The sequence below is a fragment of the Pistacia vera genome, unplaced genomic scaffold (genome assembly GCF_008641045.1).
Source record: "Pistacia vera cultivar Batoury unplaced genomic scaffold, PisVer_v2 Contig138, whole genome shotgun sequence".
NCBI lineage: Eukaryota > Viridiplantae > Streptophyta > Magnoliopsida > Sapindales > Anacardiaceae > Pistacia > Pistacia vera.
Window position 1 is genome coordinate 713,005 of NW_022195444.1, and position 23,572 is coordinate 736,576.

Genomic DNA, 23,572 nt, shown 5'->3' on the forward strand with positions numbered 1-23,572 from the left:
ATTTCAATCCGATTTGTTCTAACTCGTACTCTACTCGCAGGGATTGCTTGCGATGAGGATGTCTATGGAGAAGACAAGGCTGGGGAACGCGAAGGGAACAAGCGACCTGGAAGAGGAGGGTCGCGAAGCTGAAGCAGAGCTTGGAGTCGTCGAGGCGGAAAGAACACAGGCGTTCGAAGCGGGCGAACAGGTATTTGCACAAAGGACGCCGCTTACGAACGGTGGATTTCCAAAGGCGGAGCTCGACCGTGCGTGCGGAGGAGATAAAGAGCTTCAAAGGACAACCGCCCGTCACCAAGGAGGTCGTGCGAGAAGGACAGGAAATGCGGCGACTTTCGAACGGGCTCAGCGAGCTGAAGAAGATAAAGGGGCCTTCGAACAAGAAGCTGGCCCTTGATGCCGAAACTTCAGAGAGTCGGGAGAGGATCACTGCACTGACTGTGAAAATGCAGAATCAATCTGAGGGATGGAGGAGAAGGCCGCGGACTGGCGGCATCGGGTCCATCTACACCCTTTGTGCAAAGAACCCTGATTTGGACTTCTCGACCTCCCGGATCTCTGGCAGACGACCTTGCGGATCATGGCCGAGGAGGACCAGGCTGCCGCGGCCGCCCAGGAACCCGACCAGGGGCCGACCAGGCTGGTGGCTCCGGCTCGAAGGATTCCCGACAGCCTTAGTGTTTAGAGAGTCGCTCCCTTTGTACCGAGTCTTAAACTTTTGTATATGACTTCTTTGCAATTGAAGTTTACTTTTATAAATAACACTATTTACAATTGTGGTTCACATGAGTGATTACATATAAATTTGACATGCGAACAGAACACATTCGAACTGTTTTAAGTAAACAAAGTAACGCTTGAAAAAGAAATTATCAAAAACTGAGCTGAGTTTGGGATTACTGATGTATGGCCGAAGGTGCTCGGCGTTCCAAGCTCGGGGTACTGGAGCCGTTCAATCGTTGAGATGGTAGCTCCCTGGTCTGATCACTTGTCGATCCGGTACGGACTTTCAGTTCGGCCCTAGACCCCCGCACTTGGCTCTCTGCCCCGAGGAGAACTTCTTTAGGACCAGGTCTCCGACCTGAAAGTCTCTTCGCCGGACCTTTGAGTCGAAGAACCTTTTTGCTCGCTGCTGGTGGCTGCTATCCTTAGTGAAGCCTTGCTGCGACGTTCTTCAATTAAATCCAGACTCGCTCTCAGAAGTGCTTCATTGTCGTCCTGTATAGGTCCCTCCGAAGAGACCCGGTCCCGACCTTACAGGGATCATGGCTTCGCAGCCATAGGCTAGTGAAAGGGGGTTTCCGAGGTGAGGTCCTTGGAGTTGTCCTGTACGCCATAAAACTTCGGGGAGGTGTCAGCCCAATTTCCCTTGGCTGCCCCGAGCTTGCCTTCAGAGTGTGCTTGATGGTCTGTTGACGCTTCAACTTGGCCATTCGCTGCGGCCTGGCGACTGAGGCAAATTTTTGTGGATGCCCGCTCGTTGCAGAACTGCTGAACTCCTCATTATTGAATTGCTTTCCAATCTGAGATAAGGGTGTGAGGAATTCCGTAGCGGCACACTATGTTCTTGAAAACGAAGTCTTTAACTTCCTGGTCGTGATCGTGGCCAGTGGCTCGGCTTGACCCATTTGTAAATAGTCTACCGCGACCACGGCGTACTTGACCCCTCTCTTTCCAACTGGCATGGGGCCGATAAGGTCGATCCCCCACATGGAAAATGGCCAGGGCTTGACATAGTAACCAGTTCGTGAGAGGGTGCTCGCGGAATGTTTGCGAACCGCTGGCATTTGTCGCACTTCTTGACGAAGTGTGCGCATCTTCTTGGATTTGGGGCCAAAATATCCCTGACGAACAATCTTGTTCGCGGAGATCGAGCTGCTGTTGGTTGCCAGATCCCTTCATGAATTTCCCGCATGATGTGTCTGCTTTTTCAATGGTTACACATCGGAGGAGGGGGCACTGAATCCTCTCCTGTATAGCTGATCCCCGATGAGGGTGAAGCGAGCAGACCTTACTCGTAGGCCCTCGCCTTGACCTTGTGTTAGGCAAGGTCCCGTCTTGAGGTATTGATAATGGGAGTCATCCAGGAATCTGACTGAACTGTTCATGGCCTGTTCGGTCGAGCTGATGGAGGAGCGTCGACAAAACGAACAGGAATGCTATCAGGGGCTCAGAGTCTAATGATGAGGCTATCTTTGCCAAGGGTCGTCGCTATAGTGTTGCTCTCCCTGGGATCTGAGCGATTTTAAAGCGTCTAAACGACCCCAAAGAGGCCTTAGCTTTTCCAAGTAGCGGACCATGTTCCCTTCTTGGCTTGGTATTCTCCTAGAATTGGTTGACGACCAGCATGGAGTCGCTGTAGATACTGATCGCGGGTCGCACCCATTTCTTTGGCGAGTCGTAACCCGGGAGCAGGGCTTCGTATTGGACTCATTGTTGGTGCCTAAATCCGAATCGGAGAATTCCATGAATTCGAGCCCCTCGGGGCTCACCAGGAGGAGACCCGCCACCGGCTCTTTTCCTGTTTGATGACCCGTCGACGTAGAGGTTCCAGGTCGATAGGTCTGAATAGTTTCTTGCCCGACTTCGGGGATGCTGCTCGCTTGGGAGATAGGAGAACTCGAGATGAAGTCTGCAACAGCTGCCTTTGATGGTCGACCTGGGCATATACTTTAGGTCGAACTGGCTCAGCTCCATGGCCCATTTGAGCAACTTTCCTGAGGCCTCTGGCTTCTGGAGGACCTGCCTGAGGGGGTAACTCGTCATTACATTGATCGTGGGCATGGAAGTAAGGTCGTAGCTCTGGACGGATCAATAGGGCGAAAGCTAATCGCAATTTCCGGATACCGCATCTCGGCATCCGATAGACGTTTACTTGCATAATAAAATGGCACTGAGCTTTTCCCTCTTCCCGTATTAAAGCTGCACTGACCGCGAACTGAGACACGGACAGGGGAAACAGCAGGATTTCCTGTGGAAGAGGTTTAGAGAGAAAGGTGGCTTCCCTAGATGCTCTTTTATACTCTGGAATGCCGCTCGCATTCGGAAGTCCATTCGAATTTTTATTGGCCTTCAGAACGTTGAAGAATGGTAACAGCGGTCGGTTAGCCTGATATGAACGAGACGAGTGCCGCTATTGCGCCCGTTCAAACTCATGACCTGCTTTTTGCTGGGCGGGCTCTCCATATCGAGCAGAGCTTGAATCTTTTCGGGTTCACTTCTTGTCCCGCTGGTTGACCAATAACCCCAGGATTTTCCTGACGATACCCCGAATGAACATTTGAGAGGGTTCAGCTTCATTCTGTAGAGTCGGAGTTGTCAACACTTTCTGCGAGATGCTTGATAGTTCTGAGGCGACCTGGGACTTAACCAGCATGTCGTCTACATAGACCTCCAGTCCTCCCGATCTGGTCGGAGAACATCGGTTGACCAACCTCTGATAGGTCGCACCCGCATTCTTGACGCGAAGGGCATTACCTTGTAGAGTATAGCCCCTATCGTGATGAAGGTCGTATCCTCATCTGGCTTATGCATCGGGATTGATTGTATCCGGGTATGCATCCATGAAGCTTAACAGCTCGTGCCGAGGTGGCGTCCGACGCGTCAATTCTGGCAGGGGGAAACTGTCTTTCGGGCAAGCTTTGTTCAGGTCACTGAAGTCTACGCAGGTTCGCCACTTACCATTCGGCTTCTTTACCAGGACCGGATTGGCGACCCAGGTCGGGTAGAGAGCTTCGCGAATAGATCCATTTCGGAGAAGGTTCTCTACTTCTGATTTTAACGCGGGTACCGCTCTGGATCCATCGCCCTTCTCTTTTGACGCACCGGCTTAGCTTCACTGCTGACGTTCAGGGAATGGCGGAAACGTCCGGGCTGATCCCGACATGTAGCGTGCGACCAGGCGAACACATCAATGTTCTCCTTCAAGAAGTTCACAGCTCGAAAGCGAGTGGGGATTGAGACAGCTCCCGATCTTTAGCATTCGGCTCGGCTCTTTCGGATCAACTGATACTCAGACAGATCCTCAACCAGGCCGCTCGGGGGATTTCCTGAATTCGTGGACTATATATATCCTCTGCTGGACCGGGTGTGGCTCGATCCGGCTGATCGTCATAGCCTGACGGGGCGCGCGACCGCGAAATGCCTCCCCTTGTCGGCCATTTGGACCGCTTTGATGTAGCATTCGCGTGATGCACTTTGCGACCCGCTCACCTCCCGATCCCGACGGGTGGGGAACTTCATCTTGAGTGATAGATGGAAGGAATGCCTGAAGGTTCTCAGTAGAGGTCGCCCTAGGATTCCATTGAAGGGATGGGCAGTCTACAACCAGGAACTCTGAACTCTAGTCACCTCGTCGTAGTCGCCGAGCGTGACTGGGAGCTGGATTGTTCCGCTGGGGATTAGGTGACCCTGTAAAACCGTATAAGGCCGAAGCTGGCTTCAGGTCGGCCTCGACCAGGTTCATTCTATCGAAAGCTGACTTGAACAGAATGTTCACAGCGTCCCGTGTCCACAAGCACCTGCAGACATTATGACACCAATCAGGGGGGTGATTACCAGAGCGTCCTCGTGCGGATGATGCAAGCGAGCTGCCTCCTTCTGCAGAAGGTGATTGGTTCTTCCTTCTGGTTTCTGAGTGTGCGATGTGCTCATGACACTGATCGGGTCATGATGGCTTCGAGCATACCTGTCTTGCGCCCCCGCGTGTTCAGGAGGTGCGGACCTCCGAAAATCAGGTTCACACTGTTGTACCCGCTGCGATCACGACGCTTGTTCTTTCGCTCCCTTGGTTTTCTTTTGGGAGTTGTCAATACTCCTTGAAGTGCCTTCTTGAAAGCTTTCAATAGCCTGCTTAGGGTCGGCACTCATCAGTGTGATGCCGTTATCCCGATGATACCGACAGTATTTCTTGCTGCTCCTGGCCGCTGCAGGAGTTTTCATGGGTTCTGGCGAACCGAGCAGGCTGGCTTCCTCGGACTTGTCGAGGATCGCAGATATGGACACATTCAGCGGGGTGTAGGGCCCTGTCACGACGTGACGGGGGACAGGAGCATAGGACTTTTTCTGCTCGTAGCGGGGTTTCTTCCCTTTCGCTGATCGTCATTGTTCCTTGCGATCAGCTCGCCTGTTATCTCCCCGACCTGACATGCTGCTGGAGGTGCGTGATCGCGACGGCGAAGTGCCGCCAGTGAATTCTTATTCGGAGATACTTTTCGCCAGGTTGTAGAATTGGTGAGGGAAATATCGTCCTCAGCCTGCAGTTCTTCCACAGGTCGGTTTGCGGGCGAACTCCGGCTATTATAAGAGTTCGGATGGAATCTTCTGGGGCGTGAGCTACCTGTTGAGCTCTGTGGAAGCGGTCAACATAAGACTGCAGGGATCGTCTCTTCTTGCCTTATGTTGCTGAGGTAGCTCAAAGGCATTGAAAATTTCCGATTGGCTTGGAAATGCCGCAAGAACGTCGTGCTCATCTGAGGCCACGAACTGACGAACCCGTTGGGAGCGACCTTAACCATGTTTGGCGTGAGAAGTCAGCGTCACAGCCAAACATCGGCATTTCGCAAGGTCGAAACCTGGTGGAGCTTCATCAGGTCGGTAAAATCATACAAATGGTCTCGGGATCATAGTTCCATCAAACGGCCGCATGTCGGCATTTGAACCCTGGTGGAAGTGGGGCAGTAGCACTTCAGGGGAAAATGGGGATGTAGAGACGACCTGTGTCTGCTCGTTTTGCTGCTCCCTTAACCTGTCCAGAGCTCGCTGCAGCTCCTCAATTTGCGGTAATGGAGCCAATTGGGGTTGTTTTCACCGTGCGAGCCCTCCCTTCTCGGTTGCGGTTCAGGACAGTCCGGAGATCGGATTCTCCTCGCCTCGGCGGCATTTGGCCGACTCGACACATGCTGACATGGGCATGTGAAGACGACGGGTTGAGGGGCACTTTCACGACCCTCGCGGTGGTACGAACCGCCCCGCGAGGTGTGATAACCTCCGCATAACGATCGGGATTGCTCTGCTGGTGGTGATCGGGACCACCATGCCCAGCATTTTTGCTTGGGTGTGCTTGCATTGGGCATGGGACAGCTCGGGTCCACTCTCTCGCCAAGTCTCAGCTTGCTGATACCCTGCTAGGGGCCACCTTGGTATTCGCCGGCCCTTGGAACGTAGGCTTATTTTTGCCACGTTTACCCTTCGGCTTACGCGCTGCAGTGCTCGCGGCACGGGCTATCGCCTTTGCGCGCTTTCGCGCAACCTGCAGGCGTCTTTGGCGGTTGTACGGCTCTGGCTGTCGTGGATGACATGCCTTGGTCCAGACGGTCCAACCTCTGGTTGACTGTCTGGAGAGTATTATCAAACCCTCCAGGTAACTCCTGATGGCAGGGTCAGTGCGGGGCTGTTGGGGTATTCCCAGCAGCATTTTGCGAGATTAGAGGTATGTTGGAAGGAGTGTCCCTTGGGCCAGGGGGACTCCTTCTGCATGTTGGTTCCCTTGCTCAGGTTCAGATTGGCGGGCATTGTAGCTGTAAGACCAGTAGGTCAAGATTCTCCTGATGAAGGGTAGACACTAAATCAGCCCTCCTTCTGCGCCAAACTGTGATGCTCGATTTTGCAACACGAATTTTACGTGTATAATATCAATGACTTTCATGCACGTGAAAATAGAATATAAGAAAAGTAAAATAGCTGTAGAGGGAGTTTTTTTGGTTCGGACGTTAAGATAGCAAGGCCTACGTCCACTGGTTTGCATTGAATTAGTGGGTGTCAGGTCGCGGTCGCGAGCTGACTTACATCAGACGAAAAAGTCAAAGAAAAGTTTACAGAGAGAGATTTCTGTTTCTTCTTTTGTATGTAAAATGGCCGAATCCCCTAATGAAGGGGTCTCCCTATTTTATACTGAATCGAAGCGTATATCATCACTAAATCCGGGTTTGGTGTAATTGTCAGTACATAATCTGGGTTATGTCCCATTTCCCTTTTTCCAAGCTGACATCGCACGACTTGTTGCAGGAGAATTGACGCGTGTGGGCTCCACATCACTGGCAGGTCTGACGTGTGCGTGCTGCTCTGACGGGAGCAGGTCGCCCTTCACGTGACTTTCCCACGTCAGCCCTTATTTCCTGGGGCACAACACTCTTCAAAGAGGGGTTAAGACACTGTATACAGAAAAAATAAGAGAAGCACTTCTACATGAAAGAGACCGGCTAGTGATCTCTAAGAACTCTTGTAACCTGTGTGATTGTTCCCTTTGTATGTTCCCTTGACAATCGAAGAGAGAAACTTCCTAGTAATATACCTTATTTAACTTTGTGACATGGAGCTCGGCATATAATTTCTATTTTATCAGATGGTAGATGTAAGTGTTATAAATATACAATCAAGAAGAGATATTTAGATGAATTTGAGTAAATCGGAGGGGTGGATTTTTTCAATATTATTGAGTTCCTGGACTCATTTGCAACTAGGCATCAAGGTATACTTATTTGTATCATTCTTCATTGTTTTTAACCAGTTCAAGTTGGTCAAATTTGAACACTTTCATATGTTTATATATTAATAAACGTACCTACATCAACTTGTTTCAATGAAAATGATACAAACATATTTGACTTTTAAGTCTTTGGTTTTTAGTGGATTCCTTTGAATACAACAAAGCAGGCTGGCTAATCTACATAATCACTCTTTGAAAAAAAAAAAAAATTATAATAATACATAAAGATCCTACAACAAACCACCTTTGATCACTCCGAAGGGTATTAATTAATATTATCATGGTAAAGGGAAAAAGAAATTCGAATCATGGACCATCATCCATGATCACTTATTAGGCAATTTGCAGGCACGGCACACATAAACTGAGATATATAAGCAAACACATATAACATCTTAATAGGCATCAGGATTAATTGGCCTGGAGGTATGCTTCAACAGCCTTGACCATGACGGCTGTCTTTCTTTTGCCTTGTTAATTAAATTCTCTGCTGGGACATCGAAGCCAGGTAAGGGGTGAGAATTTGACAGTGGACTTGAAGATGGATCCTCCATCAGAAGATGACACCCACTTGGTCTCATAATAATTTTCTCGAATTTGTTAGCTAACATGTCACCTTCAAAGATGGTATAGCAGTGCACGTAGTTTTCTTTGTCTAGTGCATCAACCTTTTGCTTCATGTAAGAGTCGTCTACGTACCAAAAAACAGTCAAGAGTTAGTGCCATTTTTCAAGGAGCAACAAGTTTTTACAACAATTTAGTGAATTAACTAACCTTCCACAAGGTTAACTTTCCTGATGCTTCAGCCCTCCATCTCCTCGATGAGTTCGGCACTCTTAATAGCTTGTGACATAATCTGGGGAAGAGTTGATCAGCGTCAAGGACAGAGGCCTTGAACATCTTGGCTGGGGGGAGGACACAGCGACCTCAATTTCACCGGTGACAACTCCATGATTACCTAAAAGTACAAAAGTTTAAGTAAGTGAAAATGAAAAGGAAGAATGAGAAGTGATTACTGATAAGTAAGGAGATTTGATTGGTGGAGATGTTAGAAGTGGAGGTGCTATTTATAGGCGGGGTTCAGAATTCATGACACAGAGCTGAATATTTAAAATTATCTTTTTTTTAATCAGGTAATCAGACTTGACTAGCTAATAAGAATATGTGCTTAAAAAAATCTCTGACCGGATAGAATTTCTAATATTAACACCAGAACAAAAAATTTTAAGTAGTATAAGTACAAGCAGATGGAAATCTCTGCTGCGAAATAAATTTTACTATAGGCAGAAGATTAACATAAAATTTCTGTCATTAAAGTGTTAAATGTCCATGAATTGTTGATCTAGACTGTAAGTCTGGAGAATGCAAGCCAAGACTTGTCTACTTTTATTGAAATTTAATAAGCTTTACTTCAATAATTCAGGCATACTCAGAGGACTGATAACCTACCAAAGTTTATGAATAATAAAAATAAGTCTTGGTGATGTATTTGGTTCATATGGGCCCAATACATTATCAGAGATTTGACCAGGTTTGTGTTTTGATCTTGCAAATTGAATGGACGTGTGTGAGTTAAGCTACTACAAGAGAAATAATTAATTAGAACTGATCACTACCAGTGTGAATTGTGAACATGTTTCATGTTCTCCAACTGACATTAACCATTTAATAAGATATAATATTCAACAGAACGTGAATTATAAAATAGAAAATTTTTCTGCCCATTCAACTTCTACGATTATAAATTAGGATTAGGAACCTTGAAGTCAACGATTTGGCTGCTATGAAATAGAAGGTGAGTTTCATTTTTCTTTCCTCCTAAACTAATATTCCTTTTTAAAAAAAGAGTTTTTTATTATCATATGAAGTATGCTGCGCAAATGGGGCTTTATAATTAATAATACTGCCGTGGTCCAGCGATTAAACTGTGAATATTGATAATTTAGGATTCAAGGCACCCATCAACTGAAAGTGATGGCTTGACTCAACGATGATTTTGAGGAAATTTATGGTAAACTGAAAACAGCAGATCTAGACTTTTTGTTACAATGAAATATTACAGACCACTTGGTGGTCACAATCACCATTCACCAAGCTTATTAAGCATAACTGTAAACGACCTTCTCAGCAGAATAAAGTTGACCTTTTTAATGGGTATTAGGATTTGCAAAAAAGTAGGCTTCAATGGCCTTGAATATTCCTGGAGCCTTTTCTTTCCCACCCTTGATTTGTTCTTCTTTGATCTCAAAGTTATCAACTTTGAAGCAGTTGCGGATGCTTTTGCAGATGTATCCACCGTCTGGAGAGGGTGCTACCTTGGTCTTATAACCAATATGTGAATCCTTTTAATATATTACGAATAAACTAGTTACTTTAATGCCATAATTTTTGCTATAGTGAAGTCTGAAAAAATGTTGTTCATAATTTTTACTTGGTTAAGTACCTAGGGAGAAAAGAATACTGAAGAAAGCAAGAGCTGGAGAAGAATAGTTCTCATTTGAAGAAACAACAAGCTTGACTGAAAACTGGCTGCAGTGAAAATCAGTGAGGGCATCAATATATTAATTTTATTGTTTCCTTATGTCATTATCATTCTTTTGATTGAACATGATCTCATCATGACATTTTTTTGTTGAAAATTTTCTACTTTGATTGCAAATCCCTTTCATCAAATGACAAAAATTATTAAACTAAGTTTACTTATCATAATAATCTATCTTATTTTAAATTTCATATTTGCAACTATGTGAGATAATGAATTTTAGTGAATCCGAAGTAAAATTAATTAAATCTAGAGTTCATTGACTTCATTTGTAAGTAGATTTTTCACAGATTGTGGAGAGATGGATAGAGAGGCGCATGGTTTGAAAAACGCCTCCCTGATCTTGAATTCGAGTTGTACCAAAGGGTGACCAATTACCATACCCGAACAAAAAGTTGGTCAGATTTGAACATTTTCATATATGTTTAATAATATACTGGATCAACTTGTATTCAATAAAAATGATACAAACATATATGAACACTCCTTTTAAGTGGATTCTCTTACTACAACAAAGCAAGGCTTGGCCTAATCCTTACAAAATCACACTCTTTGAAAAGAAAAAAATACATAAAAATCTTATAATATCAAGCCACTTTTGATCACTCCCAAGTCTTAATAATTAACATTATCATGGTAAAGGAAATTTTGATCAAACCACACTTGGAATTATGGACCCATGATCCACTTATTTTAGGTAATAGGTAGGGCAAAGCACTCATAACACTTGAGATACGCAAACTCATATAACATCTTAACAGGCATCAGGATTAATTGGCCTGGAGGTGTGCTTCAACAGCCTTGATCAAGGCAATTGCCCTCTGTTTTTCGTTGCTAATAAAATTCTCTGCTCCCTCAAAGCCAGGTAAGGTGTAGAATTTGGCAGTTGACTTGAAGATGGATCCTCCATTGGGAGATGACTCCCACTTGGACTCGTGACAAATTTTCTCGAATTTGTTGTCCAATATCTCACCTTCGAAGATGGTGTAGCTGAATGAAAAACTTTCTTTGTCTAGAGCATCAACCTTCTGCTTCAAGTAAGCGGGTTTGTCGCCTGCATATCGAAAAACAATCAAGAGTTAGATCTAATTTTTTCAAGGATACAAGTAGTTTTTAGAATAGTTTAGTGATGGTTGTGGTGTAAACTAACTGACCTGCCACAATGTTAACTTTCCTGATGCTTCCAGGCCCTCCATCGCCTTCGATGAGTTCGGCACTCTTTATGGCTTGCGGCATAACCTTGGGGAAAATATCATCAGCCTCAACGACAAAGCCCTTGAACATCTTGGCTGCTGGGAGGGCACAACTCACCTCCAATTGATCAGTGATAACTCCCATGATTACCTTAAAAAGTAAAAAAGTTTTAAGTAATTGAAAATCAAAAGGAAGAATGAGAAGTGATTACTGATAAATAAGGAAATCTGAGTTATGGAGATGTTAGAAGTGAAGGTGCTATTTATAGGCTGAGGATACATAATTTCAAGACTCAGAGCTGAATAATTAAATGGCTTAACTTCTTTATCACCTAATTTTTCTGACTTGACTAAGAACATGCCTTGCCAAAAACTTTTCGTGAACCAAACAGAACCTTTTAATATTAACACAAGAAAAAAAAAAAAAGATAGTGTCTTTGTAAAAGTTAGCAGTTTAAGTGCAAGAAAATAGAAATTTCTGGTGCACTATATATTTTACTTACACAAAAATAGCTTTAAATACCAGATGAAGCACCATTAATTACATAAGTTTAAATTAACCTACAAAGAAGATAGTATCAATGGTAAGTTCTAAACAGTGCTGTTGATAGCAAAACTGCAGTAAAAATCTCTTGATGGTGAGCCTTAAATTCTGTCCCACAAAAGTAGTTGGCAACTGGGCGTGCTATTTTCCTATGAAATTTTTTTTCAAACTTTCCAACTTGGATAGATAACTTATGCCACCAGCAACCTGACTTATTCAACTATGGCTAGCTGCTTTGAGAATTTTCTATCAGCTTATCTGTTTGTTGCTCTCCCTGTATGAATTTTAAATTGATGACAACGAAATATAATAAATTTAAAATGGATATTCCAGTTTACTTTGATAGCACGACCTCAGATGTTACCGAATATAAAATTAAGCTGATGGAGAATAAATGAATAATTTATGCTGGCCGGGATTCGGTTCAATCTGTTTTGAGTGTTTATTTGTTGTCTAGTTTGACCTTTACTTCTTTGTTTTCTCCGAAAGCCTAAAATTTATTCAGAAAATGACAGTATATAAAAGTATTGTTACATAATTTTTTTCTGAGCACTAATTTTCTACTGGGAAAAGCCAAAAATGTGTAATGAAAAGTCCCAAACAAAATTTCATTCAGGATTTTCCTGAACCCACCAAACGTTTTGACAGCTTCGTTAATTGCTGATTATTCTAAATACCATTATTTTGTTTGGGCCCTTGCCAGGTTCATTCAAAAGTAAGGATGTAAAAGAACTCGGCCTGGTTACCAAAAAAAAAAAAAACTCCGCCTGGCCCAGCACTGAGCATAAAATATACCTGGGTTTGGGTATGAAAAATCAGGCCCAGATGTGGATATATTTTATGAAAATTTGAAAATTACAAATAACCCCTGATCAAATTACGTGGACACCTAAGAAATTTTATATAAGGTAACATTATGTGGAACCCCCTGAAAAAACTACTAGCCCCCATACATCTAGTTAAATTTTCAAAAGTACCCTAATCATTTTAACCAAACCTAAGCCTAAAGCCCAGCGTCACAAATCCCACATCAGAAACACATTAGGGAGGTCTTAGGCTTATAAGACCATCTCCAACCTTTTGATGTTAAACACTATTGCATCTCCAACCTACTAAACCAAATATTACACTAAAAAGAATATTTCTTAGAATATTCTCTTTCTTTTTATTTTATTGTAATAATCAACAATTAATCTATTTCACTCATTATTTTTGTATATATTAATTAAATATAGGGAATGATATTTTTATTAAATAATAATTACTTTGAAAATTATACTAATTTAATAAAATTAAGCATTTATTTAATCAAATAAACATTACATTTAATATAGAAAAACATTACATAATATAAAATGATACCAAAAAAAAAAAAAAAAGATGTATTGTCTTTTAATTTTAGTGTTTTTAAATTAGTGTTAATTTTTATTTTGAGTTATTGTAATTTAATATTTGCATTGAATAAAGTTTTGTTTTTAATTTTTTATCATTTTTTGAATTATATCATTATTATGAATTTATTATTATAAATATTAACATAAATAGTAATCAAATTAAATTAAATACAAATAATCAAATTTGGTGTGATTTTTTGGGTAAAATTTAATAATCCAATTAACTTAATAAAATTTAAAAAAAAAATTAATAGTGCTACAATGCCACGCCAATTTGGTGTGGCGTTACAATGCTACGCCACTTAGCGCTGGGTTGGAGCAAAAACCCACGCCATTTTGGTGTTTTTTACACCAAAATGGCGTGGGTTAGAGATGCCTTAAAGGAGAGTCCCTCCACCTAATGGGTTAAACTTTTAGATGTGAAACTCTCAGCTCGTGACACCAGACAGGTCCGACCTGGGTGTTGAAAACCCTAGCTTTTTCCTGTTTGTGCATTTTTAAAATTGACCACAAGCCATGATGATAGGTACATGTATATTATTTCATTTATTAGTTGTCAAGATTATAAGAATAAGTTCACTGACCATCGTTAACTTGTAAAATTTCCGAAATACTGTTACTTATAGATGGTGAAGATCAGAGCATCTCATCTGTAAACTATGTGTATTAACCAAACATGGCCTTCTGAAAGTACGAAGTGCTAATAATCCAAAAGACTGAAGTTCAAGTCCTCCTTTCATTAAGAACTCAGCTTAACATAAATAGCACACTTGATGCCCAAATTTGTTTTTTGTGAAAGCATTCAGGAATCTGTCAACTTAACTACGATGAAAACAAAACTTGGAATTGCTTCATCATTTTTATCATCTACAGAACTTGCCAAAACTGTTTTATCTGCTTGTAACTCTTCCATAAAGGGTCATCTTCAAACTCAGTCTATAAATAAGGCCTTAATACCCTTTATCTCTCACTACACAATAACTCTCCACAAACTATATCATTAGTGCTCTTCTTTCCTATTGTTCTCATACAAACACAGATCATAATGGGTGTGTTCACTTATGAAATTAATGGAGGTTGTTACAAAAATCCCTCCAACGAAGATTTTCAAGGCCTTTGTCCTAGATGGTGACAGTCTTATCCCAAGATTGCGCCACAGGCCATTAAGAATGTTGAACTCATTAAAGGAGATGGAGGGCCTGGCAGCATCAAGAAGATTACTTTTGGCGAAGGCTAGTTTACACCATAATCACTTAAACCCCTTATATGTCATATTTTGCTAACCTCTTATATTTCATATTTTGCTAGTAACATTTTCATCTAAAGTAACAAGTGCTTGTTTTACTTGCTTTGTTCATTGCAGGAAGCCAATTTGATTATGTGAAGCATAAGGTTGAAGCTCTAGACAAAGAGAATTTAACCTACAGTTACAGTGTGATTGAAGGTGATGCATTGATGAAATCACTCGAGAAAATTACATATGAGATCAAGATAGCATCTTCTCCAGACGGAGGATCCATCTGCAAAAGCATCAGCCAGTACTATACCATTGGCGACTTTGAGATCAAGGAAGAGCAAATCAAAGCTGGCAAAGAAAAGTCTTCAGGATTGTTCAAGGCCCTTGAAGCCTACCTTTTGGCAAATCCTGATGCCTAATAAAGTCACCAATATTAGAATGTTGAGAGACTGTTTTGGTTAATAAGGCTTGGCGCCAAGTGGCTTGTAATTTTCCACTGGACTAAAGAATCTGTCTTTTATCACTTTACAAATAAAAATAAACGGCCATTGCTACCCTAACAAGCACTCAGAAAAAACCTGAAGACAGTACTAAAGATAATATTACAGGCCACTTGGAATCATAATCATGGTAAATGCAAGTTGGATCAAATAATATGTAGAATCCACTTATTATGGTAACTGACCCGCTGGTTCTCTTACAGATTTCTCAAAGTGTCACCTTCGATGGTGCTGGCTGTAGCATAATACAATTTTTTCTTTGTCTATTGCTTCCACCTTGTACTTCATGCAACTGGATTTGCCTCCTGTGCTGAATATTGAAAAAACAGACAGTTAATTATGCAACAAATTATAAGACCTCTATGCCGATCACTGTGTTCTAAACTAACATACACAACGATTTTGTGGCCCTCATAGCATTTAACAACCAAGAAGCACAAAGAAATCAAGAAATAAGATCAACATATTGCATATTTGACAACTTGTAAAATTTATTAACAGGGACTAGAGGGGTTAAAGATTAAAGTATCCATCTGTAAGCTATGTGCACCGCAACTATCCAACGTGTTAAGTTGATCAATTAGAAAGAACGAAATAATATTAATATTCAAGTTATTAAGTGTTGTCATATTCATCAACAGGTAGTTGTGAGATAATGCCAAATTTTCTTGGGCATCGTAAAACATGAATACAGAATAGAGTAATGTTACGGACACTAAATTTTTATACCGAAGAAAATAGCAACCAGTTAGACGCGACCACGCTAGAGTTTTTTATGAATGAACGGTCATCCAATATTTATGGACGCCTATCCATATTTAGGCCAAATTTTTTTAGTTTAAACTATGAACGAGCATATGGACGAGAATCCATTTCAAATGAATAGTCATCCAATAATAGTAGACGGTCGTCCATATTTTATGGATGGCCGTTCATTTGTGAAATATTTGTTAACGTGAGACGTGGCTCGTCTGATTCAGTGGACATGTCGTTCGGTGTAAAAATTCAATGCAAAACGTTGGTGTCCGTAGCATTTTTCTACATAATAATATATAACTGTTTGCATGCAGTAGTTGATGTTTTCATGATAAGGGCCATAAAGAAAGAGCAAATAATTCATTTTAGGTAGAGTAATAAAATATTTGTTAAATAATTTATAGTTCCTTAAGGCCGCTTAAAAACAATCCAATATAAAGATTACATTGACATGTTGTTTTGTATCATTGTACCAGAGCTTATCTGTAAAGGAACACAACTTGTGGAAGAAAGGACTAGAATAAGATTGGAAATATGAGAATAATTCATATTAGCAATAGGAGTATCATTTTCTATCATAACTAGAAAATTTCTACATGTACCAAGGTTACGAAACAGGACGCGTATATGATATGAGAAATAATGTTAGAAGTTGAATTTGTCTTACATCACCAAGTTGGTGGACTGTTATAGTGTGTGTGTCTATATATATATATATACTTCATTCTTCCTTAAGCTAGCTTTTGGGTGTGAGTTTTACTCAAGCCCCATATTGATCTATTTCTCTTTGTCTCTGTGAAAAGAAACTTACGAATAAATTATGTTTATTATTCTTAGAATAAAAATTATGGTGAATTATAGAGTAATTAAGTCATATTTGGGTTGATGAACTATTAAGTTGCAATATGTTAACTTTTAAATCTTGATCAGCAAAAATAGCCGCCTTAGAAATTTACCAAAATTCAGTTTTTCTGGATTTTTTCCATGAGATGTATCAGTATTTATACATGGGTTATTAAGCATTTAATAGAGAATAAGCACAAAGAAAGAAATAAGATCAGCATATTGCATTTTTACCAACTTGTAAAATTTTATTAACCTGAACTTACGAAGATTATCTCGATTTATTCGTAGTTTCTTTTGCTTGAGCTTAAGGTTGAATAATCGTTCCCAAAAATTGGAAATGAAAATAAAGTAAATACCAAATACCTAGAAAGGAGGGTTAAAGAAAATCCATTAACCATTAAATGTGGAACTCGATTATTTGGTAATGAAATTTGGACAGACATAGATGAAGGTATCCATCTGTAAACTATTTGCAGTGCAACTATTAAGGAAGTTCTAATGACCCAATGACTTATTTTCAAGTCCTTTCACTTGGTTATTAATAACTTTGTTTAACATGGACTGCCCATTTTGATGCCCAAATTTGTTCTTTGTGCAATCACTCTGGAATTCCAGTTAACTATTCAGAAAAAGATGCAGGTTATATAGTACAAAACTTGGAATCAATTTATGCAATTACAGAAAAATATTACTTGAAGAACTATTGATGTTATCTAACCACATTGGAAGTATCCAATAAAATATGAAAAAGTTGCCTAAATTTTCTTCCATCTGCCAGAGAAACTGCAAACTCGAGTGCATAAATAAGGCCTCAATTTCCTTGATCTCTCACCATTAAAGCTTTCTAAGAACCAATCAACCTTCCTCCTCATTTTCATTGTCCTTGTTTCAATTATCTCTAAACACAAAGGTTATAATGGGTGTGTTCACTTATGAAATGGAGGTGGTTACAAAAATCCCCCCAACTAAGATATTCAAGGCCTTTGTCCTTGAAGGTGACAGTCTCATCCCCAAGATCGTGCCACAGGCCATTAAGAATGTTGAATTCATTCAAGGAGATGGAGGGCCAGGCAGTATCAAGAAAATTACTTTTGGCGAAGGCTAGTTTACACTATAATCACTTAATCATCTTATGTCATATTTTTGCAAGTAACATAAATCCAATTTAACAAGTGCTTGTTTTACTTGTCTTTTGTCAATTGCAGGAAGCCAATTTGACTATGTGAAGCATAAGGTTGAAGCATTAGACAAAGAGAATTTGACCTACAGTTACAGTGTGATTGAGGGTGATGCACTGATGAAATCACTCGAAAAAATCACTTACGAGATCAAGATAGCATCTTCTCCAGACGGAGGATCCATCTGCAAAAGCATCAGCAAGTACTATACCGTTGGCGACTTTGAGATCAAGGAAGAGCAAATCAAAGCTGGCAAAGAAAAGTCTTCAGGATTGTTCAAGGCCCTTGAAGCCTACCTTTTGGCAAATCCTGACGCCTAATAAAGTTACCGATATTAGTATGTTGAGAGACTCTGTTTTGGTTAATAAGGCTTGGCGCCAAGTGGCTTGTAATTTTCCACTAGAATAAAGAGTCTTTATTGTATCACTTCACAAATAAATATAAGAAAATAATAATAATAATAATAAATTCTTGCGGTTAAGCTATACATATATATATGTCACTAGAAAACGATGAGTGTATTGTCTTGAGATTATATCAAGAATAGTTAATGTAGATCAAACTGGGAACTTGATTAAAATATCCAACAGAATAGCAATTTATTGAGACACTCACCTTATAATTGGTGCAAATTTATTGAACAAACTCTAGCTTTCAAGCTTCGACCAGACATTTAAACCAAAACATGGTGAATAAACAAAAAGAAAAGAAAATATCACAGTATGACAGAATCCTGAATAGCAACCAATTCGAAACTGGTTAAGTGAACTTTAGGCATAGAGGTCAGGGTTTGCCAAGAGATGTGCTTCCACAACCTTGTACAATTCCACTGCTTTTTCTTGGCTTGCCTTGAAGACTTCTTCTTTAATTTCATGATCACCCTTTGTATGGTATTCACTGGCCACCTTACAAACGCTTCCACCATTGTCAGAAGAAGCCTCGAATTTAACCTCGTACACAATTGATTCAAGCTTATCCCCCAAAGTGTCGCCTTCAATCAAAGTGTACTTGCACACAAAGTCCTCTTTGTCGAGTACGTCGATCCTGTGCTTCACATACTTGTAGTAACTTCCTGTCAATCACATTAATCAAATTGCCATCAGTTCATCTTAATGTTAAAAAATACAAAGCAATACGTTCATTAAGAAAAATTCATTTCACAGGACTAACCATCAGGGAAGTTTATTAGCTTGATGCTGCCAACGCCTCCATCGCCTTCGATTAACTCAATGTTCTTGAATGATTGTGGCACCAGCTTTGGGAGAAGATTCTGGGAGTCAAGGATGAAAGCCTTGAACATCCTAGATGGAGCTACAGCTGTTGTAGTCTCTGAGTTAAGATGAAGGACACCCATTTCTTTTTTAGTGGAGAGAAACAGAAATGCACTCGCAAAGAATTGAGAATTGGCTTGAATGCAGATGGTTTTTGAGTTTGTGGAGATGAAGAACAACTGGAGGGTATATATAGAGTTGGAAGTTACTTAAATTTTGTGTACACAATTCAATATGTTCAAAGCACCCATTGTGGACTGGTCACTATTCTAGAAGACAGAGAATTATCTCTTCAAAACTGACCAGAAAAATCAAAACTGATATTCCAGAAGTTGAATGCTAAAATATGCCCTATCACAAGACTGAAGTCAACCCAATTATAGAATAGTTAAAATTTAAGATTTTCCAAATTGAAGATATGTAACACTGGACCTGAAAATTCTCATAGTTACTTATCTTTTAAATAGTTGAGCAAGTGGCCTACTGTATAGAGGAAAAGACAACAAACAGCAGACCACAGACATTGATGTGGTTTCTAGAGTTTAACTACTGGAAATTAAATGTGAATAACTTGAGTTAGTTTAGTCCTGTTGAAATAGAAAAACTAGTAATGATGTAGCAGTTTTCATATCTTCATGTTCCTGCATGGCTGCTATATTTTCGTTATATTTTTAGTTTGTCTTTCTCATTCTGTGATGTTACATTCTGTTTCTAGCTGAACTTTAACTCTGCAAAATATGGACTCCAATATCATCACCAATGCCACCAAAGCTAGCTGAACAAATCATGATTCATTAATTCACTGCAAATTTACTAGTTAATGACTTAATCAAATGTGATGTATATATGCTGATTTACCACTCTTTGCCTTTAGAATTTGAATTTCTTTCAAAGATACCAAAATAATTAAGGAACTGAAAGATATTGCCATTGCTACTTTGTTCCTCTATTTTGTCAATAACTAGGGAACTGTAAGGGTATTCCATAGACTTTGAAAGTTTGGCATCTCAAGTCATACATATATTATTCAAAGTGAATAATATTCAGACCGTTTATACTGGAGTGGCTAGAATTCTGGATTCTGATGTAAGTCGTCTGATTTTAATATTCAATGACCAAGAAAATTCTGGTATTTATTATTTTTGTAATAGTTAGCCCTGTTGAGAACCGTCTAATTTTCTAAAATAAAGGGGCAGCAAACACATGAAGTTGGATTACTTGGATGTGCAGTTGGAATTTCTAGAATTTATCCACCTCAGTATGAAAATTTTGCAGGGGTTTAGTCCAAGTTTAAAAGAAAAACCAAACTACCACTGGGTGATAAGTGGGATAATAGAGACTCTTGGAAGTATTACTTAAGAGATTTTGAGTTTGATTCTCTTTGAGGGTTTACCCGATCATTAACTTCAAGGCTCTGAAGGATTAGTTGGGATAAGAAAAAAGAGAAACCAGTAATTTTGTGGCTGCTTGTAACTTGATGTTCTTTTATACAATGTATTACTAAAAAATTAAATAGTGATGCTATTTGCATCTAACGATCCAACAACCTAAATCTAATTCTTTTGGTTATTAATTTGTTTAGCATAGCCCGTAAACTTGATGCCCAAATTTGTTCCTTCTGCAAGCATTCAGGGATTACGTTTCACTGTTCATTAAAGAAAAGGGAGGCTAGAACAAAATCTGGAATCATTTTAGCACATTATCTGTCAGTAGAGGACACTGAATTCCACAAAAGGTAATCTTGGAACTTGGTTTATAAATAAGACACTAAATTTCTTGATCTCAAACCAGAACAGCTATCAAGCAACCAGTTAATCTTCTTCCTCATTTCCTTTATTCTCCTTTCAATCTTTTACGAACACTTAAGTTATAATGGGTGTGTTCAATTATGAAATGGAGGTGGTTACGAAAATCCCCCCAACTAAGATGTTCAAGGCCTTTGTCATTGATGGTGACAGTCTCATCCCCAAGATTGTGCCACAGGCCATTAAGAACGTTGAAGTCGTTGAAGGAGATGGAGGGCCTGGCACTCTGGCAGTATCAAGAAGATTACTTTTGGCGAAGGCTAGTTTACACTATAATCACTTAATCCTCTTATGTCATATTTTTGCAAGTAACATAAATCCAATTTAACAAGTGCTTGTTTTACTTGTCTTTTGTCAATTGCAGGAAGCCAATTTGACTATGTGAAGCATAAGGTTGAAGCATTAGACAAAGAGAATTTGATCTACAGTTACAGTGTGATTGAGGGTGATGCACTGATGAAATCACTTGAAAAAATCACTTATGAGATCAAGATAGCATCTTCTCCAGACGGTGGATCCATCTGCAGAAGCATCAGCAAGTACTATACCGTTGGCGACTTTGAGATCAAGGAAGAGCAAATCAAAGCTGGCAAAGACAAGGCTTCAGGAATGTTCAAGGCCATTGAAGCCTACCTTTTGGTAAATGCCTATTAAAAGTACCAATATCAATATGTTGAGATTGTCTGTTTAACGGTTAATAAGGCTTGAGTGGCTTGTAATGTTCCTCTCAAATAAAGAGTTTGTGTTTGTTTCATTTTAAAATAAAAATAAATTGTAATGTTTCGGTGTTTTGCCTTTAAATTTATGTCATATCATATGTATTGTAAAACAACAGAGTATATCCTCTGTTTTATTTTTAAATTCATGTTATATCATATGTATTTTTAACCTCAACTAATCTCTCGAAACATTGGAACTATCGGTCGAATAAGAATTTTAGTAGGAACCATCATGCCATATGTATTGCAAAACAACCGCAGCTTGAATTTGGTGCAAATTTATTGAATAAACTTTAGCTTTCAAAAGCTTCAAGTAGACATTTCAATTACCAAAACTTAGGCACAATGAACAAGAAGTTTGACAAATGTCTCCACTTAATGGGCAAAATAATAATGATTGGGCCACTGACAGAACAAGCCCAAAATCACTTTCCTAATCAGAATGTTTGAGCCCTAACTGAGCTCCTTTTCTAACCCATAAGTGATCTTCGGCACTTTGAACATAGTTTTTTAATCAGGGCAGGTCCAGCTTAGTTTTGGGTCGGCCATCCATTTTTTTTTTTTTAAATACTAATATGCATCATTTTTAAATTTTGGTTCACACTAATAAAAATATTAATGTATATTAGTTTTTATTTTTTATCATGAAAAAAAATTTGGATCAATTATTAATTTTAATCAAAATTATAGAGAAGTGATTTTTAGCATCCACCTACTTAATCAACGAGCAATGTATTTAATCCTACCAAATTTCTTATATCTCGATAATATTTTTTGGAAAACTAGTTAAAACTTTTGACAAATTCAATACGTTTATTTAATCGGTTTAGTAGATAAAACCATTCATTTAGTTTTGTTCCATTTTTACCCCTCCACAACTTACCTACCCTCACTCTAGCAACTCTAGCATTAGAGGCATTAGAGTCAGTCTAGCACTAGAGTCGCGCTCCACTTGACTTGAGCATTAGAACCTTTTTTTTTTTTTACAATTATTCTCCACATTATCCTTAGAAATTAAATATTAAAATTTCTTTAAACTAATAGATAATTAGCTAATCATATTTTTAAAAAAATAAAATAAATGTTTTTGAAAAGGAATAGTAAATGTATATAAAATTTATTGTAACTTCGTAAAAATAAGAAATGAATAAAAATATAATATTAATATTATATATTTTTTTCACTTCAATGCTAGAGTTGATTAAATCCAGAGATGGCAATGGGTCTCATATTTTTTGGTATCTGGCCTTGCTTGAAAAGCTCGGGCTTTACCCTATGCCGCGGGCTTGGGCTTGGGCCTAGACCTGATTTTAAGACCCGACCTCAAGTACGCCGGGCTTAGGTATTCTTCCGGCCTAGCCCACCAATTTTAGTATTAATTATACTAACTACCCTTATACTATATATTTAATTACAAGATTATCCTACATATATATATTCATTATTTTCAAACCCTACATGGATGATAGATGCACTTTGTGGAAAGTTATTTATATATTTGGTGAGTATTGAAAATAATTAATATTTAAAAATTGTTTTCAGAATTAAAATATAAAAAAATTGAATTTTATATATTTAAAAATTCACATTATAAAAATGAGCGGGCTTGGGTCGGGGCTGAGGTTCAAAAAAGCCTATCGAACTAGGCTTAGGCTTTACTTATCATACCCGTGATCGGGCTGGATTGGGCTTGGGCCTTGTCATGAGTCAGGCTTGGGCTTGGCCCAACAGGTACCTAGTCTCGGACCGACCCATTGTCATCACTAAGCATTAGAGTGGAGCCACTTGGTGCTAAAGTGAAGACGGCAAAAGTAGAAAGAACTGATAGAAGATCTTATTTACTAAGCAAATTAAGGAATTTTATTTCTATTTCTTACAAAATAATATATATTTAAACTTATAATAAAATAAGGGTCTTTATTTTTTTAATACACCCATGTTTTAAAAATTCTGTGTTTTTTTTTTTTTTTTTCTAAAACTTTGGGTTTGAAAATTATGTTTTAAGGATTTTTTTTTTTTTTTTTGAAGGGGGGGATGGAAGTTGGAATCAATTGATCCTAAATTGAATTATTCTTTTAGAAAAGATCCATTAAAAAGTCTT

The 23,572-nt window shown here is 39.4% G+C and overlaps 3 protein-coding genes and 2 pseudogenes across 3 annotated transcripts; 3 read left to right on the top strand and 2 right to left on the bottom strand.

The window, feature by feature from the left end:
- Nucleotides 1-10,448: 10,448 nt before the first annotated feature.
- Nucleotides 10,449-11,467, bottom strand: LOC116122798 (major allergen Pru av 1-like). The gene is made up of 2 exons (XM_031408611.1): nucleotides 11,183-11,467; nucleotides 10,449-11,082 (listed from the first exon to the last, which is right to left on the bottom strand). Exons 1-2 carry the CDS (start codon nucleotides 11,364-11,366, stop codon nucleotides 10,799-10,801), a joined length of 468 nt encoding a protein of 155 aa, XP_031264471.1. The 5' UTR covers nucleotides 11,367-11,467; the 3' UTR covers nucleotides 10,449-10,798.
- A 2,737-nt stretch (nucleotides 11,468-14,204) lies between these two features.
- LOC116122788 lies at nucleotides 14,205-14,815 on the top strand (annotated as a pseudogene).
- A 2,599-nt stretch (nucleotides 14,816-17,414) lies between these two features.
- On the top strand, nucleotides 17,415-18,149 carry LOC116122789 (major allergen Pru ar 1-like). Its single transcript, XM_031408603.1, has 2 exons — nucleotides 17,415-17,598; nucleotides 17,704-18,149. Exons 1-2 carry the CDS (start codon nucleotides 17,415-17,417, stop codon nucleotides 17,994-17,996), a joined length of 477 nt encoding a protein of 158 aa, XP_031264463.1. The 3' UTR covers nucleotides 17,997-18,149.
- Nucleotides 18,150-18,250: 101 nt separating this feature from the next.
- Nucleotides 18,251-19,097, bottom strand: LOC116122787 (major allergen Pru ar 1-like). The gene is made up of 2 exons (XM_031408602.1): nucleotides 18,847-19,097; nucleotides 18,251-18,748 (listed from the first exon to the last, which is right to left on the bottom strand). The coding sequence occupies exons 1-2, from the start codon at nucleotides 19,028-19,030 to the stop codon at nucleotides 18,447-18,449; spliced, it is 486 nt and encodes a 161-aa protein (XP_031264462.1). The 5' UTR covers nucleotides 19,031-19,097; the 3' UTR covers nucleotides 18,251-18,446.
- A 1,652-nt stretch (nucleotides 19,098-20,749) lies between these two features.
- LOC116122842 lies at nucleotides 20,750-21,545 on the top strand (annotated as a pseudogene).
- The last annotated feature ends 2,027 nt before the right edge of the window (nucleotides 21,546-23,572 follow it).